At 36.1% G+C, this 21,606-nt stretch overlaps 1 protein-coding gene across 1 annotated transcript in view; it reads right to left on the bottom strand.

Moving 5' to 3' along the window:
* LOC139901737 (uncharacterized) overlaps positions 1 to 21,284 on the bottom strand; it is a 106,329-nt gene extending 85,045 nt beyond the window's left edge. Inside the window, exons 1-5 of the mRNA XM_071884415.1 lie at positions 21,152 to 21,284; positions 20,532 to 20,557; positions 20,268 to 20,411; positions 18,934 to 20,126; positions 18,550 to 18,777 (exon numbers count right to left, since the gene is read on the bottom strand). Of these exons, the coding sequence (XP_071740516.1) occupies positions 18,550 to 18,777; positions 18,934 to 20,126; positions 20,268 to 20,411; positions 20,532 to 20,557; positions 21,152 to 21,284 (1,724 nt within the window). The remainder of the gene's footprint in view (positions 1 to 18,549; positions 18,778 to 18,933; positions 20,127 to 20,267; positions 20,412 to 20,531; positions 20,558 to 21,151) is intronic.
* Positions 21,285 to 21,606: the final 322 nt, after the last annotated feature.

Raw genomic sequence — 21,606 nt, 5'->3', positions numbered from 1 at the left:
TTACGTAACCTACAGCTATCGACTTTATTTGTGTTTTAAAAACCGTTGTGGACCCATCTTTAGTGTTCTTTTCTTTTGGGTTCATGTTAAGAATCGATTAAACCCAACTCCCTTTATGACATGCTGTCGTTGGGTTGAAAAAAAAAATACATTATGCAGCCGCCTAGGATTCTTTAAGTATAAATATATGTCGAAAAGAAACTATGGATTATGATATTGGATTAACGTGTAATATAAGAGCTAGGTGGGTTTAAATAATTATGTTTTTGGGCAGTAAACCTTCTTAGATATATATTGGGCCGTATTAAGCTATACTTATTAGGCCAAGACCCAATTCATGCCCCATGTTGAAACGAATTGAGAATGTTGATGCTACACGTTTCTGTTTCCAATCCTATTCATGTCCTATTATTGATGATGATTGTAAAGCGACCAGATGATGATGAGATGATTTCGTATAATGGCGATGATGGTATAAGGAGTAGGATGATGATGAATAAAATGTTTATGATGATGATGTCTAGTATTAACGATATGATAATGGTGATTATGATCATGAAGGTGATTATGATTTTATGGTGATTATACATAAAAATGCGACGATTTAGATTAGGTAATGATCATGATGGTAAAGATGATATAAGTAATGCTTTGATGGTGATGATACAACGGAGAAGATGATGAAAAATTTATGATAACTAGTTTCGTATATATTAATTATTCAAACGGATGAATAATTGCAAGAAGGTGTCTAGCGGCTCGATGGTTTAAGGGTGTGTTCATTAAGCGAAATGTCGCGGGTTCAAGCCCGGACTTGGGCATTTTTTTTCTAAGAGCTACTTCGTTGAGGTAGTTATCTACTTAGTTATTTATGATTATCATTATTATTATCATTATTATTATCATTACTATTTTAATTATCATTATTATTTCAATTATCATTTTAATTATTATTTTTATAACAAATAAATATTATACTTATATTACATATAATTATATACTAAACATATTAACATTATTTTTTTATATAAATATTACAAATAACAAATTATTGATAAAATACTAATATACATATTAAGATATCTGCATGTATAAATATTAATTATTTTAAATATATACAAATTAAATACATATAACATATAAACTAAGATATACTATATATAAAGTTGTTCGATTACAAATATATGTGTTAATATACATTAATGATATAGGTTCGTGAATCCGAGGCCAACCTCACTTTTGTTCAATACCGTCGTATGTATTTTTACTACAAAATAAATTTGGTGAGTTCATTTGATTCCCTTTTACTCTTTACATTTTTGGGACTGAGAATACATGCGCTACTTTTACAACTGTTTTATTAAATGCTTTTGGAATATATTTTTGAACTGCGAATACATGAAATGCTTTTATAAATGTTTGATGAGATAGACACAAGAAAAACATTCCTCGAATGAATTATTATGCAGGCAGAAGTTCTGTGGATTATTATTGAATTAGTTGGACGTTATAATTTCCACTAATTGTTGTGTATATTTTTCCCCTGATTATTATTGCTTGGTAACCTAAGAATTAGAATCGGGTATGGCCCTAATTCACGCGAATCCTAAAGGTAGCTACCGGGTTTAACACCCCCACCCAGAATGTTCACTAGACGGAAGGGCTAGTAGACGTGGTGTTTAGTACTTCGAAGTTTATATGATTATTATACAGACGAGATATTCTGTTTTGGGGATATTATTATGCGCATTATATGTTAAGGTCGGTTACCAAGCCAAGTTATGAAAGCAATGAAAAGTGAATGTTATGTATCGAGAGAATGATTTTTTTATACAGGTTATGTGTATGAGATTTTGTACACGAGAAATGTGTACGGTTACTACGATTTATGAAAAATGATTTCGTACACAAGAAATGTGTACTGTATTTAAAAGATATCACATGTACATTACAGGTGGGTATAGGATTCGGGCCCATTTGTACCATGCAGGATTTAAATCTTGTGTTCTATCAAAATGATGAATTTTATTGTTTACGATAAACCTTTGAACTCACCAACCTTTTGGTTGATACTTTAAAGCATGTTTATTCTCATGTATGAAAGAAATCTTCCACTGTGCATTTGCTCATATTACATGGAGTCGTTCATGGCATATATAGATGTCAGAACCTCGTAATGGGACCAACTGTTGAAGATTTCGTCCAGATAGATTAGGACGGGTCATTTCACTCAGCCCAAAAATATAAAGGGTAAAAAGGCAAATGAAACTCACGATACGATATTTTGTAGTAAAAATATGCATACGACGGAACTGAATAGTGCAGGGTTGGCCTCGAATTCACGAACCTATATCATTTATATATATATTAACACACATAATTGTAATCAAATTAATTCATATATTATATCTTAAATTATATTTCTTATATATTTAATTTGTATATATTTAAAATAGTTAAAATTTATATAGTTATTTAAAATCAATAATTTGTTATATGTAGATATTTATATAAATAATCTTGATATATATATAATTATATGTAATATTATGGTAGTTGTAATATATATATACTCTTATATAGAAAATATTTATTTGTTATAATAATATTGTTAATATAAAAGTAGTAATCATAATAATAATAATAATAATAATAATAATAATAATAATAATAATAATAATAATAATAATAATAATAATAATAATAATAATAATAATGATAATGATAATGATAATAATAATAATAATAAAAGTAATAAGTAAACTACCTCATGAAGTAGCCCTTAAGAAAATGCCCAAGTCCGGGTTTGAACCCGCGACATCCCACTAACCCGATGACATCCTTAACCATACTTATTATTATCGTTATTTCACCAATCATTAACGAATCATAATCATCATCATGCTACATCGTCTTATTATTTTGTGTATCATTATATTTAATTTGTTATTCATTATCATATTAACACCATTACTCACGATCGATATCATTATCGTCTATCATCATCAAAATCGATCTATGGCTTCATTATCATCTTTATTTATATCATAGTTATCCGAATCATAATTCATCATAACCTTAATCATCTAAATGTCCTTCATATCAATTATCAACTTCTCCATTATCATTTTACACGGCCTCATCAATTCCATCATATCATGATTATTACAATCATCCTAATTATCTAGTTATTATTATCGAATCATTCATCATCATCATAACACGAATATGTTCATCATCATAATCATAATCATAACCGTACCATCCTTTTCATCATACATCATCATTTACTTATCATGATCTAATCATCACGTGATCATCATCAAAATCGAAATTATTTTCTCTCATCATACATGATAATCAACGTCATAATTTCATAATCATGATCATAATCACGATCATCATCTCCCTAACAATTTATTATTCTCATCATTTATTTGAAAATCAAGTTTCAGCCCTCCTAGAACACAGAACATCACTGCTCAATTAAGCAATCCATATAGTAATTTCTTCCAAATCGCGAATGGCCCAACAAGAGAAAATAATAACCGCACGGCCCGCTTATAAAAACAAGTGTCACGATGGCCTAATCAAAAAGAAAAAGGCACTCGGCCAAGTTCAAACAAATATTGTCAAAAAATCAACGCATGTAAAGTTCAAGTATTAGTTTATTTGCAAGTGGTGTGGTTGTCTGCCATTAGGTTATACTTGTCCCACCAATATCTTTTTCTCACATGCTTATGGTAACCAAATTCATATAATAGCAGCTGTATAAAAGGGATAAAAAAATAATACTTGCGCAGTTTTTGAGAATGATGAAGGTGGTCTTCGTTAAGGGTGATTGGTGATGATGGTTTCGATGGAGAACAGCAGTCTAGCAATCTTGGTTCATGGTGAAGATGCAGCTGCAACATCAGTCTGTTTTATTGAGCGAGAACATAAAGTAGCAGCAAAATAATTTCGCAGTTGACGGTTTGTTAGGAGGACTGCCGATTTCAAAAAATAAAAATAAAAGAAGTTGGTGTTATATATATATATATATATATATATATATATATATATATATATATATATATATATATATATATATATATATATATATGTGTGTGTGTGTGTGTGTGTGTGTGTGTTTTCAAGGTGGGCGGTGATCTAGTGTTTAAGTGGTAGGGTGGTTCTCGGTTTAGAATCAACAGAACCCGTATATAGCAACATGTATGATTGAGTTATATGAAAAAAAATATATATATAGAAGATAAAGAGAGAGATAAAAGGTGGTGACGGGTTGGTGTTGGTAATCAATCAAAAATCATGGTCATGATGATGGTGAATGGTTTGTTCTCGGTTGTCATGGTGGCGGAGATGATCAGAGGTTGTTTAGACGAAGGGTGGCGAGTGGTGTTTGTATTGAACTCAAAACAGAAACTAGTGTGGTTCGGTAGTAGTGATGGTGATGAAGATCGTAAGTGTTCTCAACCGGGACAGTAACAGACACGATTTAATGACTTTTTGAAGAGTAGTAGTTCGAAGTAGAAATGATCAAGGTGGAATTTCAAAGCGGGTTATTTGATGAGGAAAAAAGAGAAAACTGAACTGATGGTAGACAACTAGATATTTGACAGAAAAAAAATAAAAAATTCGCATGAGGTCGATGGCTAACAAATTCCTTGGAGTATTCTGTTGATTGAATTGGTGATTGGTACGAATTCTGAAAATCACATACAGTGTGACAATTAGAGGAACAGATTTTGACTCCAAATCTTTGCATATACGATTTTTATATATAAATAAATAATATTAATAATAATTCTAAATAAAAATAAAGCTGAAATATTATTAATAATAGTATATAAATACTGAATTTTAATAATTATCATAATAATAATATTTAGGATAATAATACTAATAGTTATAGTAAAAGTAATAATAACATTATTAATATAGTATTTATGTTTAACTTGTAACTACATTTGATATTACAATTTATTAGTTATGTAATAACATACAATTAATATTTAATATTTATACATTACAATATATATACTAATGATAATAATAACAACTTATTTGATAATATTGCTTAATAATAATACTTGTAATGATACTAGTGTTAATATAATAATTATATTCAACTTGTAATTATGTTTAATCTATTACCATTTATTTTATAATACCTACCAATTATATATTTTATTGAATATTTAATATTTTATAAATCATATATATATTACAATATATGTAATATTACTTATATATAAAATTTATATATATTTACATTTTTATTTACATTCAAATGTTCGTGAATCGTCGAGAATAGTCAAGGGTTAACTGAATTCATATAAACAGTTCCAAAATTTTGAGACTCAACTTTACAAACTTTGCTTATCGTGTCGAATTCATATCAAGATTAAGTTTAAATTTGATCGGAAATTTTCGGGTCGTCACACTATCTGGTTTTTGTCCATAAAAGTCCATCGGTCATAATTATAAAATGCTCGTCAAATTAACCTTATTCCCGAAGTCAAATATTCCAACTAATTAGGGATTCGAACTGTAACAAGGTTTTAATACTTTGTTAATAATTACACCAGGTTATCGACTGCGTGTAATCCAAGGTTTTAATACTTTATTAACAATTACACCAATTACCGTGTATGTAATTCACCCCTGTTTTAATAAGATATGAACATTAATTTACCCACTTGATCAGTTTGAATAATCAATTACCCAACCCGAATAATTAATTAAATGATCGTAAAAGATGTCGTATATGTGACGCCCCGTACTAAATCATCATGTACGGACCATCATCAACAGGATCATTACAAGGTTAAGTACTATATGCGTTTTCAAAACAGAGTTTGCATTCATTAATAAAAGTGACGTCATAACATACGTCAATTGTTTTACAAATCAAAGTATGCTTCACTAAGTAGAAGCATTAAATAAGTGTACGTGACCATAATGGTCGTTACATAACATAAGTTCATAAGTAAAAAGTTTGAATGCAACATAAGTAGTCATGCGATAACAACTCTAGGCAGCGGGTTCTACAGCACGACTAGTAAGATAGCGGAAGCAACTTCAAGCACCTGAGAAAATACATGCTTAAAAAGGTCAACACAAGGTTGGTGAGCTATAGTTTAAGTATAACAGTAATGTAAGTAGGCCACGAGATTTCAGTGCTACAACGAGCGTTTCAAAAGTATGTAAAAGTATATGCTTAACCGTGGGCACCCGGTAACTAACTTAACGTTTAATGTACCCCCTTAAAGTGCACTTGGCAAGTGCGTATAACCTCGAAGTATTAAACACTCGTTAAATGCTAGCGCTACTAGCCCGAGTGGGGATGTCAAACCCTATGGATCCATATCTAAGATTCGCATTCATGGTTCAAAAACCGATGATTAAACGTTACCGAGCTAAAGGGAATGTTTATGCCGTTGTATAACCCACACATATATAAAGTTTAAGTACTCGTGCCTAGTATGTAAAACATAAAATCCGCATGTATTCTCAGTTCCCAAAATAAGTTAAAGTAAAAAGGGAATGCTATAACTCACAATGATTAGTAGTAATGGTAAGGTAGTAGTCGGAAAGTGGTGTGCAAGTAACGGTCCAAACGTCCTCAACCTAAGTCAAATAGCACTAAGTCAATAAGTCGTCTCAAAAGGTTTACAAGTACGTAATTAAGGTCATAAGGGTCATCATCAATCATCATTAAACAAAAGGTAACAAGTAAGACTCGTTTATGAAAGTCGTTTAAAACAAAGGCTGACTTCGGTCAGTCACCACGGCCTCTACCCTTACTGAATTAAGGTGAGACCAGTGGTCATGGCTCCGTCTATGAGTCCCTTAAGTGTGGTAAAATTTACAGAAGCAAACTCGTCTTGGTTTGACCGTGGCGACGGTCTAAGTGCGAGTAGGTCAGAAATTTCTGCACAGCGTTAAAGGACATGGTAACGATCGGAGGGCCATAAATCCTAAACCGTAACTCGGATTAAGACGAGTCCTATATGAAAAGTTATCTACTCGAAAAGTTCTATCTAAAAATCAAGGTTAGAACAGCCCAGGTCTACTGGTCTGTTCCAGAAGCAGTAGGTCAGTAGGTTTTGGACAGAACAGTGGGTTTTGGAGAGTTCCGGTTGTCTCGGTGCTTGATGTTCATCACGGTTCTCATCCTTGATGCGTATAGCTTCAAGTGTACAACTCGTTGATGTGTTAACATCATTTTGACCAAGGTTTGTCCATCATAACTCAAGTGCAAGTGTTGTAAGTGTTTGATGAACCAAGGTTACATGTAAGTTTATGAACAAGTTCATGAACACTAAGAAAGATCACAACCAAGTGTTGGATCCATGATACTTGCACCAAAGTGTAAGCTCTTGTTGGTTTCATGTCCTTGTTCAAATGTGTAGTAAGCAACTAACAATAAGAAATAAAGAAAATGAATGATAAGCCTAAACCAACCATGAAGGTGGTATTCTAGTAACATACAACAAACAAGAACACAAGTAACAATTATAAAGATTATAAACTTTAAATCTTTTGAAACAAAATAAAGTAGAAAACTAACTAAATAAGAAAATGGTTCATAGTTGCTCATACTTTTAAAGATTCAACCCAAGTTGATCTTTAAGTGAAGTAACTTTAAAGTTACTTCAAGAACTACAAGTAATGAGTTTATACAACTATGAACTTTAATCTTTTGAAATAAAATATGTAGAACATAACTAGATAGATTATGTTCTTGATGTTCTTGTTATAACAAGATAAAGATGAAGAATCAAAACTAGAAAGTTTGATCTTATAGCTTAGTAAAGAAAGACAAGTAAGTAAGTAAATAACAACTAGTAACTTACAAGTAATCAACCTTAAACAAGAACAAGTAATAACAACAATTGATGATGATGATTCAAGAGTCTTAGAATCCGGTTTATACAAGAGGAAAAAGAAGAAGAAAAACTTCAAGTTAACTTACAAGAATTAGAGAGAATTTGAGAGAAAATGGAAGTAAGTTTGTGTGTGTGAATTTGAGAGAGAAATGCAAATGAGTTGTAATGAAAATGTGAAGTCAAAAGCCTCCCTAAACAGCCCCAAGGCCGACGGCCTGCTGTCCTCAAGGGTGGATGGTTTTGTTTGTTGGTTAATTGCAAGTAAAGAGGTGTAAAGTTGGTTAAAGAATGGGTTTACATGGGGATAATGAGCCAACTATATTCCTTAAGAAAGTAACTAACTAGTTTGAGTTCTAAGTGATACTTACACTTGTAAGAGTTGGGCTAAAGGTCCACTAATATAAGTAGGGTGGGCTTGGAAACCCAAGTCAAGAGTCCACTTCATTAATTAAAGCCCAAGTTCAAAAAAATCCCAAGTAAGTCCAACTTAAGCCCAAGTAATTAACTAAAAGCCTTAGTTAATTAAAATGATTAATAAAATTAATCATGGATGTAAATAATATCTTAAAATATTATTCGTGCAAGTTCCGGGTGTCACAAAGACGTTTCGGGCATTTAAAGTTCAAGTACGGGCAATCAAAGCAACATGTAAATGTAATAACATACATTCGTTTAATCAAGCGTATTAATAATAATAATTATTAATAAATAACGTTGGTAAAACCAGGGTCGTTACATTACCCACCTGTTAAAGAAAATTTCGTCCCGAAATTTAAGCTGAGGTAGATGGAGGAGTCGGGAAAAGGTGAGGATACTTTCGCATCATTTGATCCTCTCGCTCCCAAGTAAACTCAGGTCCTCGTTTGGCATTCCATCGTACTCGTACAATCGGAATCTTGTTGCGTTTCAAAGTTTTGATCTCACGATCCATAATCTCAACAGGTTCCTCCACAAAGTGGAGTTTGTCATCAATAGTAAGTTCTTCCAAAGGTATGATGAGTTCGGGTGCAGCAAGACACTTCTTCAAGTTTGACACATGGAAGGTAGGATGAACTGAGCTCAATTGTGCTGGTAGATCCAAACGGTATGCAACTGGTCCAACACGTTCCAAGATCTCGAAAGGACCAATGTATCGTGGGTTCAACTTTCCGCGTTTTCCAAAACGGATCACACCTTTCCAAGGTGCAACCTTCAACATTACACGATCACCAACATTAAATTCAAAGTCTTTCCGTTTAAGATCGGCATAGCTCTTTTGGCGATCACGGGCAGTCTTAAGTCTAGCTTGGATCTGAGCAATCTTCTCCGTGGTTTCGTGAACTACCTCGGGTCCGGTGATTTTCTTTTCACCTACTTCGGCCCAACAAATAGGAGATCGGCACTTACGACCATACAATGCTTCAAAAGGTGCAGCATTAATGCTTGAGTGATAACTGTTGTTGTACGAGAATTCGGCGAGTGGCAAATGCCTTTCCCAGGCCTTTCCAAAATCAATGACACATGCACGCAGCATGTCCTCCAAGGTCTGAATCGTTCGCTCACTTTGCCCGTCAGTCTGAGGATGATAAGCAGTACTCATGTCAAGACGAGTTCCCATGGCTTCTTGCAAAGAACGCCAAAATCTGGAAGCAAAACGGGGATCGCGATCGGAGATGATTGATAAAGGTACACCATGACGAGATACAACCTCTTTGATGTACAGCTGAGCAAGTCTTTCCATTGTATCAGTTTCCTTCATCGCTAGGAAGTGTGCAGATTTGGTGAGGCGGTCAACAATAACCCAAATAGTATCGCATCCGCCCACCGTCTTCGGCAGCTTAGTAATGAAATCCATTGTGATCCTTTCCCATTTCCATTGTGGGATTTCCGGCTGTTGAAGTAACCCAGAAGGTCTCTGATGTTCGGCTTTAACCTTCGAGCAAGTCAAACACTTACCAACATAAGTCGCAACGTCCTTCTTAAGATTCGGCCACCAATACTGTTCTTTAAGGTCGTGGTACATCTTACCTGCACCGGGGTGAATCGAATATCTCGATTTGTGTGCTTCATCAAGTATCAGGCTTCGTAGATCTCCATAGTAAGGTACCCAAATTCTTCCGGCATAACATCGGAGTCCAGACTCTCTAACCTCGAATCGAGAGACAAGTATGTTCAAATGCTCGTGAGATATGTTCTCCTCCTTGAGAGCCTCAACTTGGGCTACTCTGATCTGGTTGTTGAGGTTCGAATGGATGGTGATGTTCAGAGCCCTAACACGGAGAGGTGTCGTCCTCTCCTTTCGGCTTAAAGCGTCAGCTACAACATTGGCCTTGCCAGGGTGATAACGGAGTTCACAATCGTAGTCGTTGAGCGTCTCGATCCATCGACGCTGTCTCATATTCAATTGCTTCTGATCGAAGATGTGCTGGAGACTCTTGTGATCGGTGAAGATAGTGCTCTTAGTTCCATACAAATAATGTCTCCACAATTTGAGTGCAAAGACAACGGCTCCAAGTTCAAGATCATGTGTAGTGTAGTTCCGCTCGTGAATCTTCAATTGGCGGGAGGCATAGGCAATAACCTTTGATCGTTGCATCAGTACACAACCAAAACCACTCTTCGATGCATCGCAATAAACAACAAAGTCGTCACTGCCTTTAGGAAGTGATAGGATAGGTGCGGAGGTTAACTTCTTCTTCAAAGTTTGGAATGCTGATTCGTGTGTGGGTTCCCAAATGAACTTCTTGCCCTTGTGAGTCAGTGCGGTCAAAGGACGCGCAATCAGAGAAAATCCTTCGATAAACCTTCGATAATAACCGGCGAGACCTAGAAATTGGCGAATATGCGTTGGAGTAGTGGGGGTCTCCCACTTGCTGATGGCTTCAATCTTGGCGGGATCAACTTTGATACCCTGGTCGCTCACAACATGGCCCAAAAACTGTACTTCCTTCAACCAAAATTCGCATTTGGAGAATTTGGCGTAAAGTTGCTCTTGTCTTAAGAGTTCAAGCACTAGCCGAAGGTGTTGCTCATGTTCTTCTTCGCTCTTAGAGTAGATGAGGATATCATCTATGAAGACGATAACAAACTTATCCAAGTAAGGCTTGCAGACACGATTCATGAGATCCATGAACACGGCAGGGGCATTTGTCAAACCGAATGGCATCACGAGGAACTCATAATGACCATAACGGGTCCTGAATGCAGTTTTCATCACGTCACTTTCCTTCACCCTCAGCTGGTGATATCCGGATCGCAAATCGATCTTTGAATAAACGCTCGATCCTTGTAGTTGATCAAAAAGATCATCAATTCGTGGAAGAGGATATCGATTCTTGATAGTCAATTTGTTGAGTTCACGGTAGTCGATACACATACGGAGGGATCCATCCTTCTTCTTTACAAACAACACAGGTGCGCCCCAAGGTGAGAAGCTTGGTTGGATAAACCCTCGATCTAATAGCTCTTGTAGTTGACTCTGTAATTCTTGCATCTCGGAAGGTGCGAGTCTATAAGGTGCGCGAGCTACAGGTGCAGCTCCTGGCACTAAGTCAATCTGAAACTCTACTGCTCTCTGCGGCGGTAATCCAGGCAATTCCTCTGGGAAGACATCAGAAAATTCGTTCACAATTCGAACGTCGTTCACGTTCTTCATCTCAGTTTCTACCGCTTTCACATGTGCTAGGACAGCAAAGCGTCCCTTCTTCATAATCTTTTGCGCTTTCACGCAACTAATGAGGTTCAACTTCGAGGTACATCTCTCTCCATAGATAACCAGTGGTTCGCCATCTCCTTGTGGTATGCGAAGTGCTTTATCTCCACAGATAACATCGGCCTTTATCTTGCTCAACCAATCCATACCGACGATCACGTCAAAACTTCCCAGTTTGATAGGTATCAAGTCAATTTCGAAATCTGCACCAGCTATGTTGATAATAGCTCCACGACTAATATGGTCAACCTTTTCAAGTTTTCCATTGGCGACCTCGACAAGCATACCTTCCTTCAAAGGAACTAACGACCAATCTAACTTATCACAAAAATGTCTACACACATAGCTCCTATCGGCATCAGTATCAAATAGGACAGAAGCTAAAAGATTGTTGATCTTGAATATACCTGTCACCAAGTCGGGGTTGTCGCGAGCGTCCCTTGCATTAACATTGAAGGCTCTAGCACGTGGTGGTCCGCCATCCTTACGCTTGTTAGGACACTCGTTTCTGAAATGTCCCGTCTTTCCACATTCATAACACTTCTTAGGCCCATTGTTGTTGTGGTTTGGCTTCACATTCAAAGTGGTAACCTTGCAATCCTTGCCAACATGTCCAGATCGTTGGCACTTCTCACAGATAACATTGCAATACCCAGTGTGGTGCTTGTAGCACCTATTGCATTGTGGTAAGGTTCCTTTGTAGTTCGGATTGGTACGGTTGTTGTTGTTGGGGTTGGTGTTGTTGTTGTGCATGTTGTTGTTTTGCCTGAACCCTTCATGTCGTTTTGCCGGGTTTTGATCATAGTTCCTACCCCTGTTGTTGTTGTGGTTGTTGTCCCATTTCCTCTTTTCACCACTAACAGTTTCGAACTTAGCCTTCTCCGGCTCGTCAAGGATGATTTGATTCAAGAGAGTATGTGCCATGCGCATTGCTTCGGGAACACTTGGTGGCTTGGATGAGGTAACATTACCCTTGATGGACTTAGGAAGTCCCGAGAAGTATTTCTCCAAACGCTTAAATTCGGGGGTGACCATGGTTGGACACATAAGAGCCAATTCCAAAAACCTACGGTTGTAGCTGTTAAGGTCGTTCCCTACGGTTTTCAATTGCATAAATTCGATTTCCATCTTTTGAATCTCGGTTCTCGGACAGTATTCCTCGATCATAGCACATTTAAATTCTTCCCAAGGCGTAGCATACGCCTCATCAATTCCTTTCACTTGGGCCATGGTATTCCACCATGTGAGCGCGCCATCAGACAGTGTGCAAGATGCAAATTTCGTTTTGTTAGCCTCAGAACAATTGCTAACCCTGAATACCGATTCCAACTTTTCGAACCATCTGGTGAGACCGACGGGTCCCTCAGTGCCACTGAAGTAGTGTGGCTTGCAGTTTTGAAATTCCTTGTAAGTACACCCATCTCGGACGACAGGTGGATTGACAGGCGGTGGTGGTGGAGCTTGGGGTTGTCTTTCAGCTAGTGCAGCAGCGACTCGCTCGTTAATCATTTCCTCAATTTGTGCCGCGGTGGGGATAGATCTCCCGTTGGCCATGATGTTCTATACAAACATTTTGACTCAAGTCAAAATCCATTATGCAAATAATAATAGTACATTATATAACAACCAACATGAAAACAGCACAACACATGTTGATTAAATAACGCAAGTAGATATAAGTACCACAAAACCATGAGATGATAACGTAAATAGAACACTTGCGCAAGAAGTAAGCAACACAAATTCCATTCATTAATGATAATAAGTTCATACATTACAATAAGTTCGTACATTACATAAGTGAAATATGAAATTACAAAAGAAATTACAATACAGAATCTAGTACTAAGTCCTACGGCGATGGTGGGTACAAGATGTCCAAAACATGAGCCAACTGCTCCTCGAGCTTAGTAACTCGAGTCTGGAGAATCTCAATCTCCCGCCTCATTTCCTCATTAGAGGAAGGTGATGGGGCAGGTGGTGCTGGCGGTGCAGGTGGAGCCGGTGGTGCTGAAGTGGATGGTCCGGCTCTGGGTGGAGACGGTAATATCTGTGGGTCGGCGGGGTACGGCACCAGCCGTTTACGAGCAGTGATCCTACGACGCCGACCATAAGCGTCAGTGACAGTACGACCAGGAATTATGCCAGCGAAGCGATACCGCTTCTTCGGCGGGGTAGAAGGTGCCTGAATCGGTCGGTCAGCGGGATCCTCCTCATCACTGGAGTCGTCAGATGAGGTGTCGTCTGAAGAAGCATCGGTGGAAGAACCGTCGTCTGAATCATGCGGTGGTGGCGCGGGTGGCTCAACATATCCGAAAGCGGCCAACATCTGTCGGTGTCGGCCTGGCGTAATCACGGCTAAGCGGCCGTCGGCAGTGCGTCGGCAAGGTGTGCGCCAGTGGTTACGGAAGGGACCTTCCCCGAACTCCGCGGGGATCTCCATGCCACCAATGCGAGCCAGTTCCTCAGGGGTCTGGAAGAAGACGCCGGGATAGGCACACTAGAGCTAGCTCCAGAACTAGAGGCGCCGGGGTCGCCAGTGGGTGTCGGGGCCGGAATGTCAGCAGCAGCAGCAGTAGCAGCAACAGGTGCAGCAGTGGGAGGAACAACGGGGCCTGAGCCGCTCGGGATGTCAGTAGGTGGAACGTCCGACATCTGAACAAGGAAAAATAAATTTTCCATGTCAGTATGTCATAAAGCAAGCAAATAATAGGCCAACAGTTTAAATCATGTATAACAATAAGTAGCATGGCAATATCAGTCATCGTACGAAACTAGCATGCAATCGAAAGCAAGTAATAGCATGCAGTAGTGAAATCACGTAGTAGCATACGGCATATATCAGTAACAGTGAGCAGCAGCATGCAGTAAGTTCAGCGGAAACAAGTAAACTAACAAGTTGTAGATTAGCCCTATTAGTGAATCCTACTCGGGTCGGTCTTAGACTCACTAATGCATCCTAATTCCCTACAACCAATGCTCTGATACCAAATGTGACGCCCCGTACTAAATCATCATGTACGGACCATCATCAACAGGATCATTACAAGGTTAAGTACTATATGCGTTTTCAAAACAGAGTTTGCATTCATTAATAAAAGTGACGTCATAACATACGTCAATTGTTTTACAAATCAAAGTATGCTTCACTAAGTAGAAGCATTAAATAAGTGTACGTGACCATAATGGTCGTTACATAACATAAGTTCATAAGTAAAAAGTTTGAATGCAACATAAGTAGTCATGCGATAACAACTCTAGGCAGCGGGTTCTACAGCACGACTAGTAAGATAGCGGAAGCAACTTCAAGCACCTGAGAAAATACATGCTTAAAAAGGTCAACACAAGGTTGGTGAGCTATAGTTTAAGTATAACAGTAATGTAAGTAGGCCACGAGATTTCAGTGCTACAACGAGCGTTTCAAAAGTATGTAAAAGTATATGCTTAACCGTGGGCACCCGGTAACTAACTTAACGTTTAATGTACCCCCTTAAAGTGCACTTGGCAAGTGCGTATAACCTCGAAGTATTAAACACTCGTTAAATGCTAGCGCTACTAGCCCGAGTGGGGATGTCAAACCCTATGGATCCATATCTAAGATTCGCGTTCATGGTTCAAAAACCGATGATTAAACGTTACCGAGCTAAAGGGAATGTTTATGCCGTTGTATAACCCACACATATATAAAGTTTAAGTACTCGTGCCTAGTATGTAAAACATAAAATCCGCATGTATTCTCAGTTCCCAAAATAAGTTAAAGTAAAAAGGGAATGCTATAACTCACAATGATTAGTAGTAATGGTAAGGTAGTAGTCGGAAAGTGGTGTGCAAGTAACGGTCCAAACGTCCTCAACCTAAGTCAAATAGCACTAAGTCAATAAGTCGTCTCAAAAGGTTTACAAGTACGTAATTAAGGTCATAAGGGTCATCATCAATCATCATTAAACAAAAGGTAACAAGTAAGACTCGTTTATGAAAGTCGTTTAAAACAAAGGCTGACTTCGGTCAGTCACCACGGCCTCTACCCTTACTGAATTAAGGTGAGACCAGTGGTCATGGCTCCGTCTATGAGTCCCTTAAGTGTGGTAAAATTTACAGAAGCAAACTCGTCTTGGTTTGACCGTGGCGACGGTCTAAGTGCGAGTAGGTCAGAAATTTCTGCACAGCGTTAAAGGACATGGTAACGATCGGAGGGCCATAAATCCTAAACCGTAACTCGGATTAAGACGAGTCCTATATGAAAAGTTATCTACTCGAAAAGTTCTATCTAAAAATCAAGGTTAGAACAGCCCAGGTCTACTGGTCTGTTCCAGAAGCAGTAGGTCAGTAGGTTTTGGACAGAACAGTGGGTTTTGGAGAGTTCCGGTTGTCTCGGTGCTTGATGTTCATCACGGTTCTCATCCTTGATGCGTATAGCTTCAAGTGTACAACTCGTTGATGTGTTAACATCATTTTGACCAAGGTTTGTCCATCATAACTCAAGTGCAAGTGTTGTAAGTGTTTGATGAACCAAGGTTACATGTAAGTTTATGAACAAGTTCATGAACACTAAGAAAGATCACAACCAAGTGTTGGATCCATGATACTTGCACCAAAGTGTAAGCTCTTGTTGGTTTCATGTCCTTGTTCAAATGTGTAGTAAGCAACTAACAATAAGAAATAAAGAAAATGAATGATAAGCCTAAACCAACCATGAAGGTGGTATTCTAGTAACATACAACAAACAAGAACACAAGTAACAATTATAAAGATTATAAACTTTAAATCTTTTGAAACAAAATAAAGTAGAAAACTAACTAAATAAGAAAATGGTTCATAGTTGCTCATACTTTTAAAGATTCAACCCAAGTTGATCTTTAAGTGAAGTAACTTTAAAGTTACTTCAAGAACTACAAGTAATGAGTTTATACAACTATGAACTTTAATCTTTTGAAATAAAATATGTAGAACATAACTAGATAGATTATGTTCTTGATGTTCTTGTTATAACAAGATAAAGATGAAGAATCAAAACTAGAAAGTTTGATCTTATAGCTTAGTAAAGAAAGACAAGTAAGTAAGTAAATAACAACTAGTAACTTACAAGTAATCAACCTTAAACAAGAACAAGTAATAACAACAATTGATGATGATGATTCAAGAGTCTTAGAATCCGGTTTATACAAGAGGAAAAAGAAGAAGAAAAACTTCAAGTTAACTTACAAGAATTAGAGAGAATTTGAGAGAAAATGGAAGTAAGTTTGTGTGTGTGAATTTGAGAGAGAAATGCAAATGAGTTGTAATGAAAATGTGAAGTCAAAAGCCTCCCTAAACAGCCCCAAGGCCGACGGCCTGCTGTCCTCAAGGGTGGATGGTTTTGTTTGTTGGTTAATTGCAAGTAAAGAGGTGTAAAGTTGGTTAAAGAATGGGTTTACATGGGGATAATGAGCCAACTATATTCCTTAAGAAAGTAACTAACTAGTTTGAGTTCTAAGTGATACTTACACTTGTAAGAGTTGGGCTAAAGGTCCACTAATATAAGTAGGGTGGGCTTGGAAACCCAAGTCAAGAGTCCACTTCATTAATTAAAGCCCAAGTTCAAAAAAATCCCAAGTAAGTCCAACTTAAGCCCAAGTAATTAACTAAAAGCCTTAGTTAATTAAAATGATTAATAAAATTAATCATGGATGTAAATAATATCTTAAAATATTATTCGTGCAAGTTCCGGGTGTCACAAAGACGTTTCGGGCATTTAAAGTTCAAGTACGGGCAATCAAAGCAACATGTAAATGTAATAACATACATTCGTTTAATCAAGCGTATTAATAATAATAATTATTAATAAATAACGTTGGTAAAACCAGGGTCGTTACAGTATAAACGTCACTAAAAAGGACATGCATAATCATTTAATAATTATTAGATTAACTAATTTGAAGATAGGTTCGACAGATTAGACAATACCCCCCATCTATTAATAGTTCATAGTCCAATGTCCACAAGCGTCGGTCTTTTGTCCAAACCCGAATTATGGTACAAAATCCAATAACCCCGTCTTAAATATTTAGTCCAACATCACGATTACTTCGGCTCAAATAAACATAATAATAACTTAGTTACGAGATATTAATTTAAAAAGGAAGAACATAGCTTACAGTGGTTATTAATCGCGTAGCGTTACACGAACAGAACTCCGACTTTAAAACCCGTAAAACATTTCTTACAATAACCCAAATTATTATTAATATTAAATTAAACTTTAATATTATAAATATAAATATATATATCGTATATAGATAGAGAGATTGAGTGAAAAAGGGATGCAGAATTCGAGCAGAATGCGTGAGCTTTTATAGGCCCACTTTGAACTGTACAGCTCCGCGAGTGCGGTACTTTTGTGTCTTACAGCTCCGGGAGTGTGGAGCTTCGGATTCCAGCTCACCAAATTGAGTTAAACGTGGGCTGCTGAATATTATAATATATAATATAATAATATATAATTTCATATTATTATATATATTATATTATATTATATTCTTGTGCATAGTTGACTTGTAATTTTAGCTCCGTTGAGTTGTACGTTGATGCTCGATTTATGTCTCAGTTCCGAATTTTCGAACGCCTTTTCGTACGCTTAGATATCTTGACCTTTACGTTTCGCGGCTTGTACTCTTGTCATTTTTAGGCGTTTCTCATCAATAAATTGAACCACTTGGATTGTACTTTGTACTTTTTAGCTTTTTGGTCATTTGCGTCTTCAAATCGTCGATTCTGTCTTTTGTCTTCGCACTTATTTATTTAAACGATTATTACATAAAAATAGAACAATTGCAACTAAAAGCTTTACATATTGGAAGGATATTGCGCCTAAATATATGTTCATTTGGAGCACTATCAGTATCCAAAATAACCTCTAACACATTCTTTTCAATATGCATGACATCCAAGTTGTGTTGCAGTGGAAGATATTTCCAATACTCAAGTTACCGAAAAATAGAAATTTTAGTCCAGTTGTGACGACACTTAGGTGGACGTTTTATTTTTTCACCAACATTTGTATGATTTTTTCCGAGATTACCAACTGGCAACAAATCTGTAAGTTGGTTTTCGATATCAGCTACTTTGAACTTTCTAGGTTTAGAGGTATGGTCAACCTTACCATTGAATTCTAAGCTTTCTCTGTATGGGTGATTCGATTCAAGGTTCGGTCTGTGACTGGAAAAAACAATTTTGTTTTTCACACGTATAGCAGGAGTGTCCTCGTTACATGTAGGGCATGCTTTATAGCCTTGGTCACTCCAACTGGACAAACTACTATGGGCAGGATAATCGTTTATGGTTCAAATAAGCATTGCTTTCATTTGAAAATACGTGTTTGTAACTGAGTCATGTGTAATAACTCCTTCAGACCATAAAATCTTCAGTTCATCAACTAAAGGCCTCAAGTAAATATCAATATCTTTTCCAGGTGATTTAGGACCAGGAATTAACAGAGTCAACATGAGAGAACTTTCTTTCATACATATGCACGGCGGCGAATTGTACGTTGTCAATATTACTGGCCACATGCTGTAAGGATTATTCATGTTGACGAATGGATTGAAACCATCAGCAGCCAACCCTATTCGAATGTTTTTGTGTTCACGTGCAAAATCCGGATATCTTTTGTCAATTTCTTTCCAAGATCGACCATCTACCAGATGACGCATCTTACCCTCTTCATTGCACCGCCCAGTAGCATGCCAAGTCAAATCCTTTGCAGTGTATCTGGAACTATACAAACGTTTTAGTCTTGGAGTTATTGGAAAATAACGCAAAACTTTATTAGGAACTTTCTTCCCCGTTGTGCGTTCATCTTTCCATCTACTCTCGTTACATATTGGACAATTTTTCAAATCCTGGTATTCTTTATAAAACAAACAACAATCATTCTTACAAGCATGTATCGCTTGATACCCTAAACTGATCTTTCTCATCCACTTCTTAGTTTCGTAAAATGATTTTGGAATTGTGTTATTTGGGGGATGCGATTGTGTGAGTAATTCTAATAATTGGTCGAATGAAGTATCCGTCCATTTGTTCAAGACCTTAATGTGTGTTAACTTGGCTAAAAACTCTAATGAGGACAACTTGCTACCGGGATATAGCTCGGTTTGGGTGGAGTCAATTAAATCCTCAAGACTAGTTACGGTCGTGTCATTCATAGTCTCATCGTCATTCGGACCTTCCTCTGCAAAATTAGGAACTTCCTCCAACTGAATATCGTGCAAGAAATTTCTTAGAGGGTCCCTTGTGTTGTGTACTTCGGGTGGTTGTGATAGTTCACCGTGATGCCGCCACATAGTATAAGATGGTTCAAACTCATGTTTAATTATATAGTCTTTTATATGTTTAGGTTTAAGAAAAACCGTATTACCACAATGTTTACATGGGCAACTACACTTACCATGCGAATCCAAATAGATTTTACACCTCTCAATAAATGCTTTAAGACCAATGATAAAGTCATGATTAAATGAATGTCGTATAGTAGTCCACCTCTTATCAATCGTCATAGATATTCCCTAATTAAATCAAGTTTAAAACAGCAAAAAACTTTAAAATTAAAAACACTCGATATATGTATAATCAAAGCCGGGTGGTCCAACTATAGAAGGCAACCTAACCCACTCTCTGAATGTTTTGTATCAACTATGGATGCGTACAACTAATTTACTAGTTAGCAAAAATTCAGCAGCATTTCCCCTAAACTCCCCAAATATGTCTATTAAACACATATTTGTAGGAGTAAATGGAAAATGTGTACAAAAATTTTTGTAACTAGTACATTCGTTATACGCATCCGCATCCTACAAGAGACAAAACACACAGAAAGCAGTCCCAAAAAGGGGACCTTCCAAAGTTAATTTCTAATAAATTAACTTTGGACGGGTATTCTATAGAATTGATTAATTTCGAACCTAAGGTACAACTTTTCCGAAATTAACCACTAAACCTAACAATGTTCATAAAACATTAAGCATAAACATAACATAAACATAAACAATAACATTTATACTTATACAATGTTCATAAAACAATAATTTTCTAATTTACTAACTAAATATATACTTAATTTTCTAATTAAAAAAATACATAACTAAACATAGTCAACATACATAACTAAACATAACTTAATTTTCAGTTTATATTAATTAAAAAAATATTAATTTTCAACATACATAACAAAGATAATCAACATACATAAGCAAATTAACCCCATAATTTTGACATACATAAGCAAATTAACAAACTAAGCATGAAATTCTTGAGCCTAAACATAATCACACATAGCAATCTTCAAAACATAAGCACAAAAATTCGGATTTAATAGAAATAACTCAAAGCACAAAAATTCGGATTTAACAAAAATAAGCAAAAAAAAATTCGGATTTAACAAAAATAAATGAAGAACATACCTTTGTTAGTGTTATAGGAGTAAGATTAGGTTGGAATAGGTTGGATTTGGTTCGAAATAGCTCAAAATCGCCGGAATGTTTTTAGAGTTGGGAGTAAATTTTTTTATTTTTTTTGATAAATGCCGACTGACCTGCTCGATACAGCTTTTTGTTAAAAAATCTTTCCAGAAGACTAATCCCAGACGACAAGTCTTCTGGGAAAATGGTGCGGGGAAACCCAAAAACAAGGCGCCAGTTTTTTCGTGAATTATTTAAATATTTCATAATTTTTAATTTATTTTTATTTATTAATAAAATCTATATAATTACTTAAGTAATTAATTAAAAATTACTTAAAAATAATTTTTAAATTCTTAAATATTATTTTTAATTACTTTTAAATTATAAAATTACTTAAAATTTATTTTTAATAACTTAAAAATTTACTTTTACTTATTTTTAAAATTACTTTTAATTACTTTTAATTACTTATATAATTAATTATAAATTACTTTTAATTACTTAAATATTTTTTTAATTACTTATAAATTATATAAATTAAATCCTAATTAAACCCTAATTAAATCCTAATATAACCATACTTAAA

The sequence above is a fragment of the Rutidosis leptorrhynchoides genome, chromosome 3 (assembly GCF_046630445.1).
Source record: "Rutidosis leptorrhynchoides isolate AG116_Rl617_1_P2 chromosome 3, CSIRO_AGI_Rlap_v1, whole genome shotgun sequence".
Classification (NCBI taxonomy): domain Eukaryota; kingdom Viridiplantae; phylum Streptophyta; class Magnoliopsida; order Asterales; family Asteraceae; genus Rutidosis; species Rutidosis leptorrhynchoides.
This window is presented reverse-complemented; position numbering and strand designations above follow the sequence as displayed.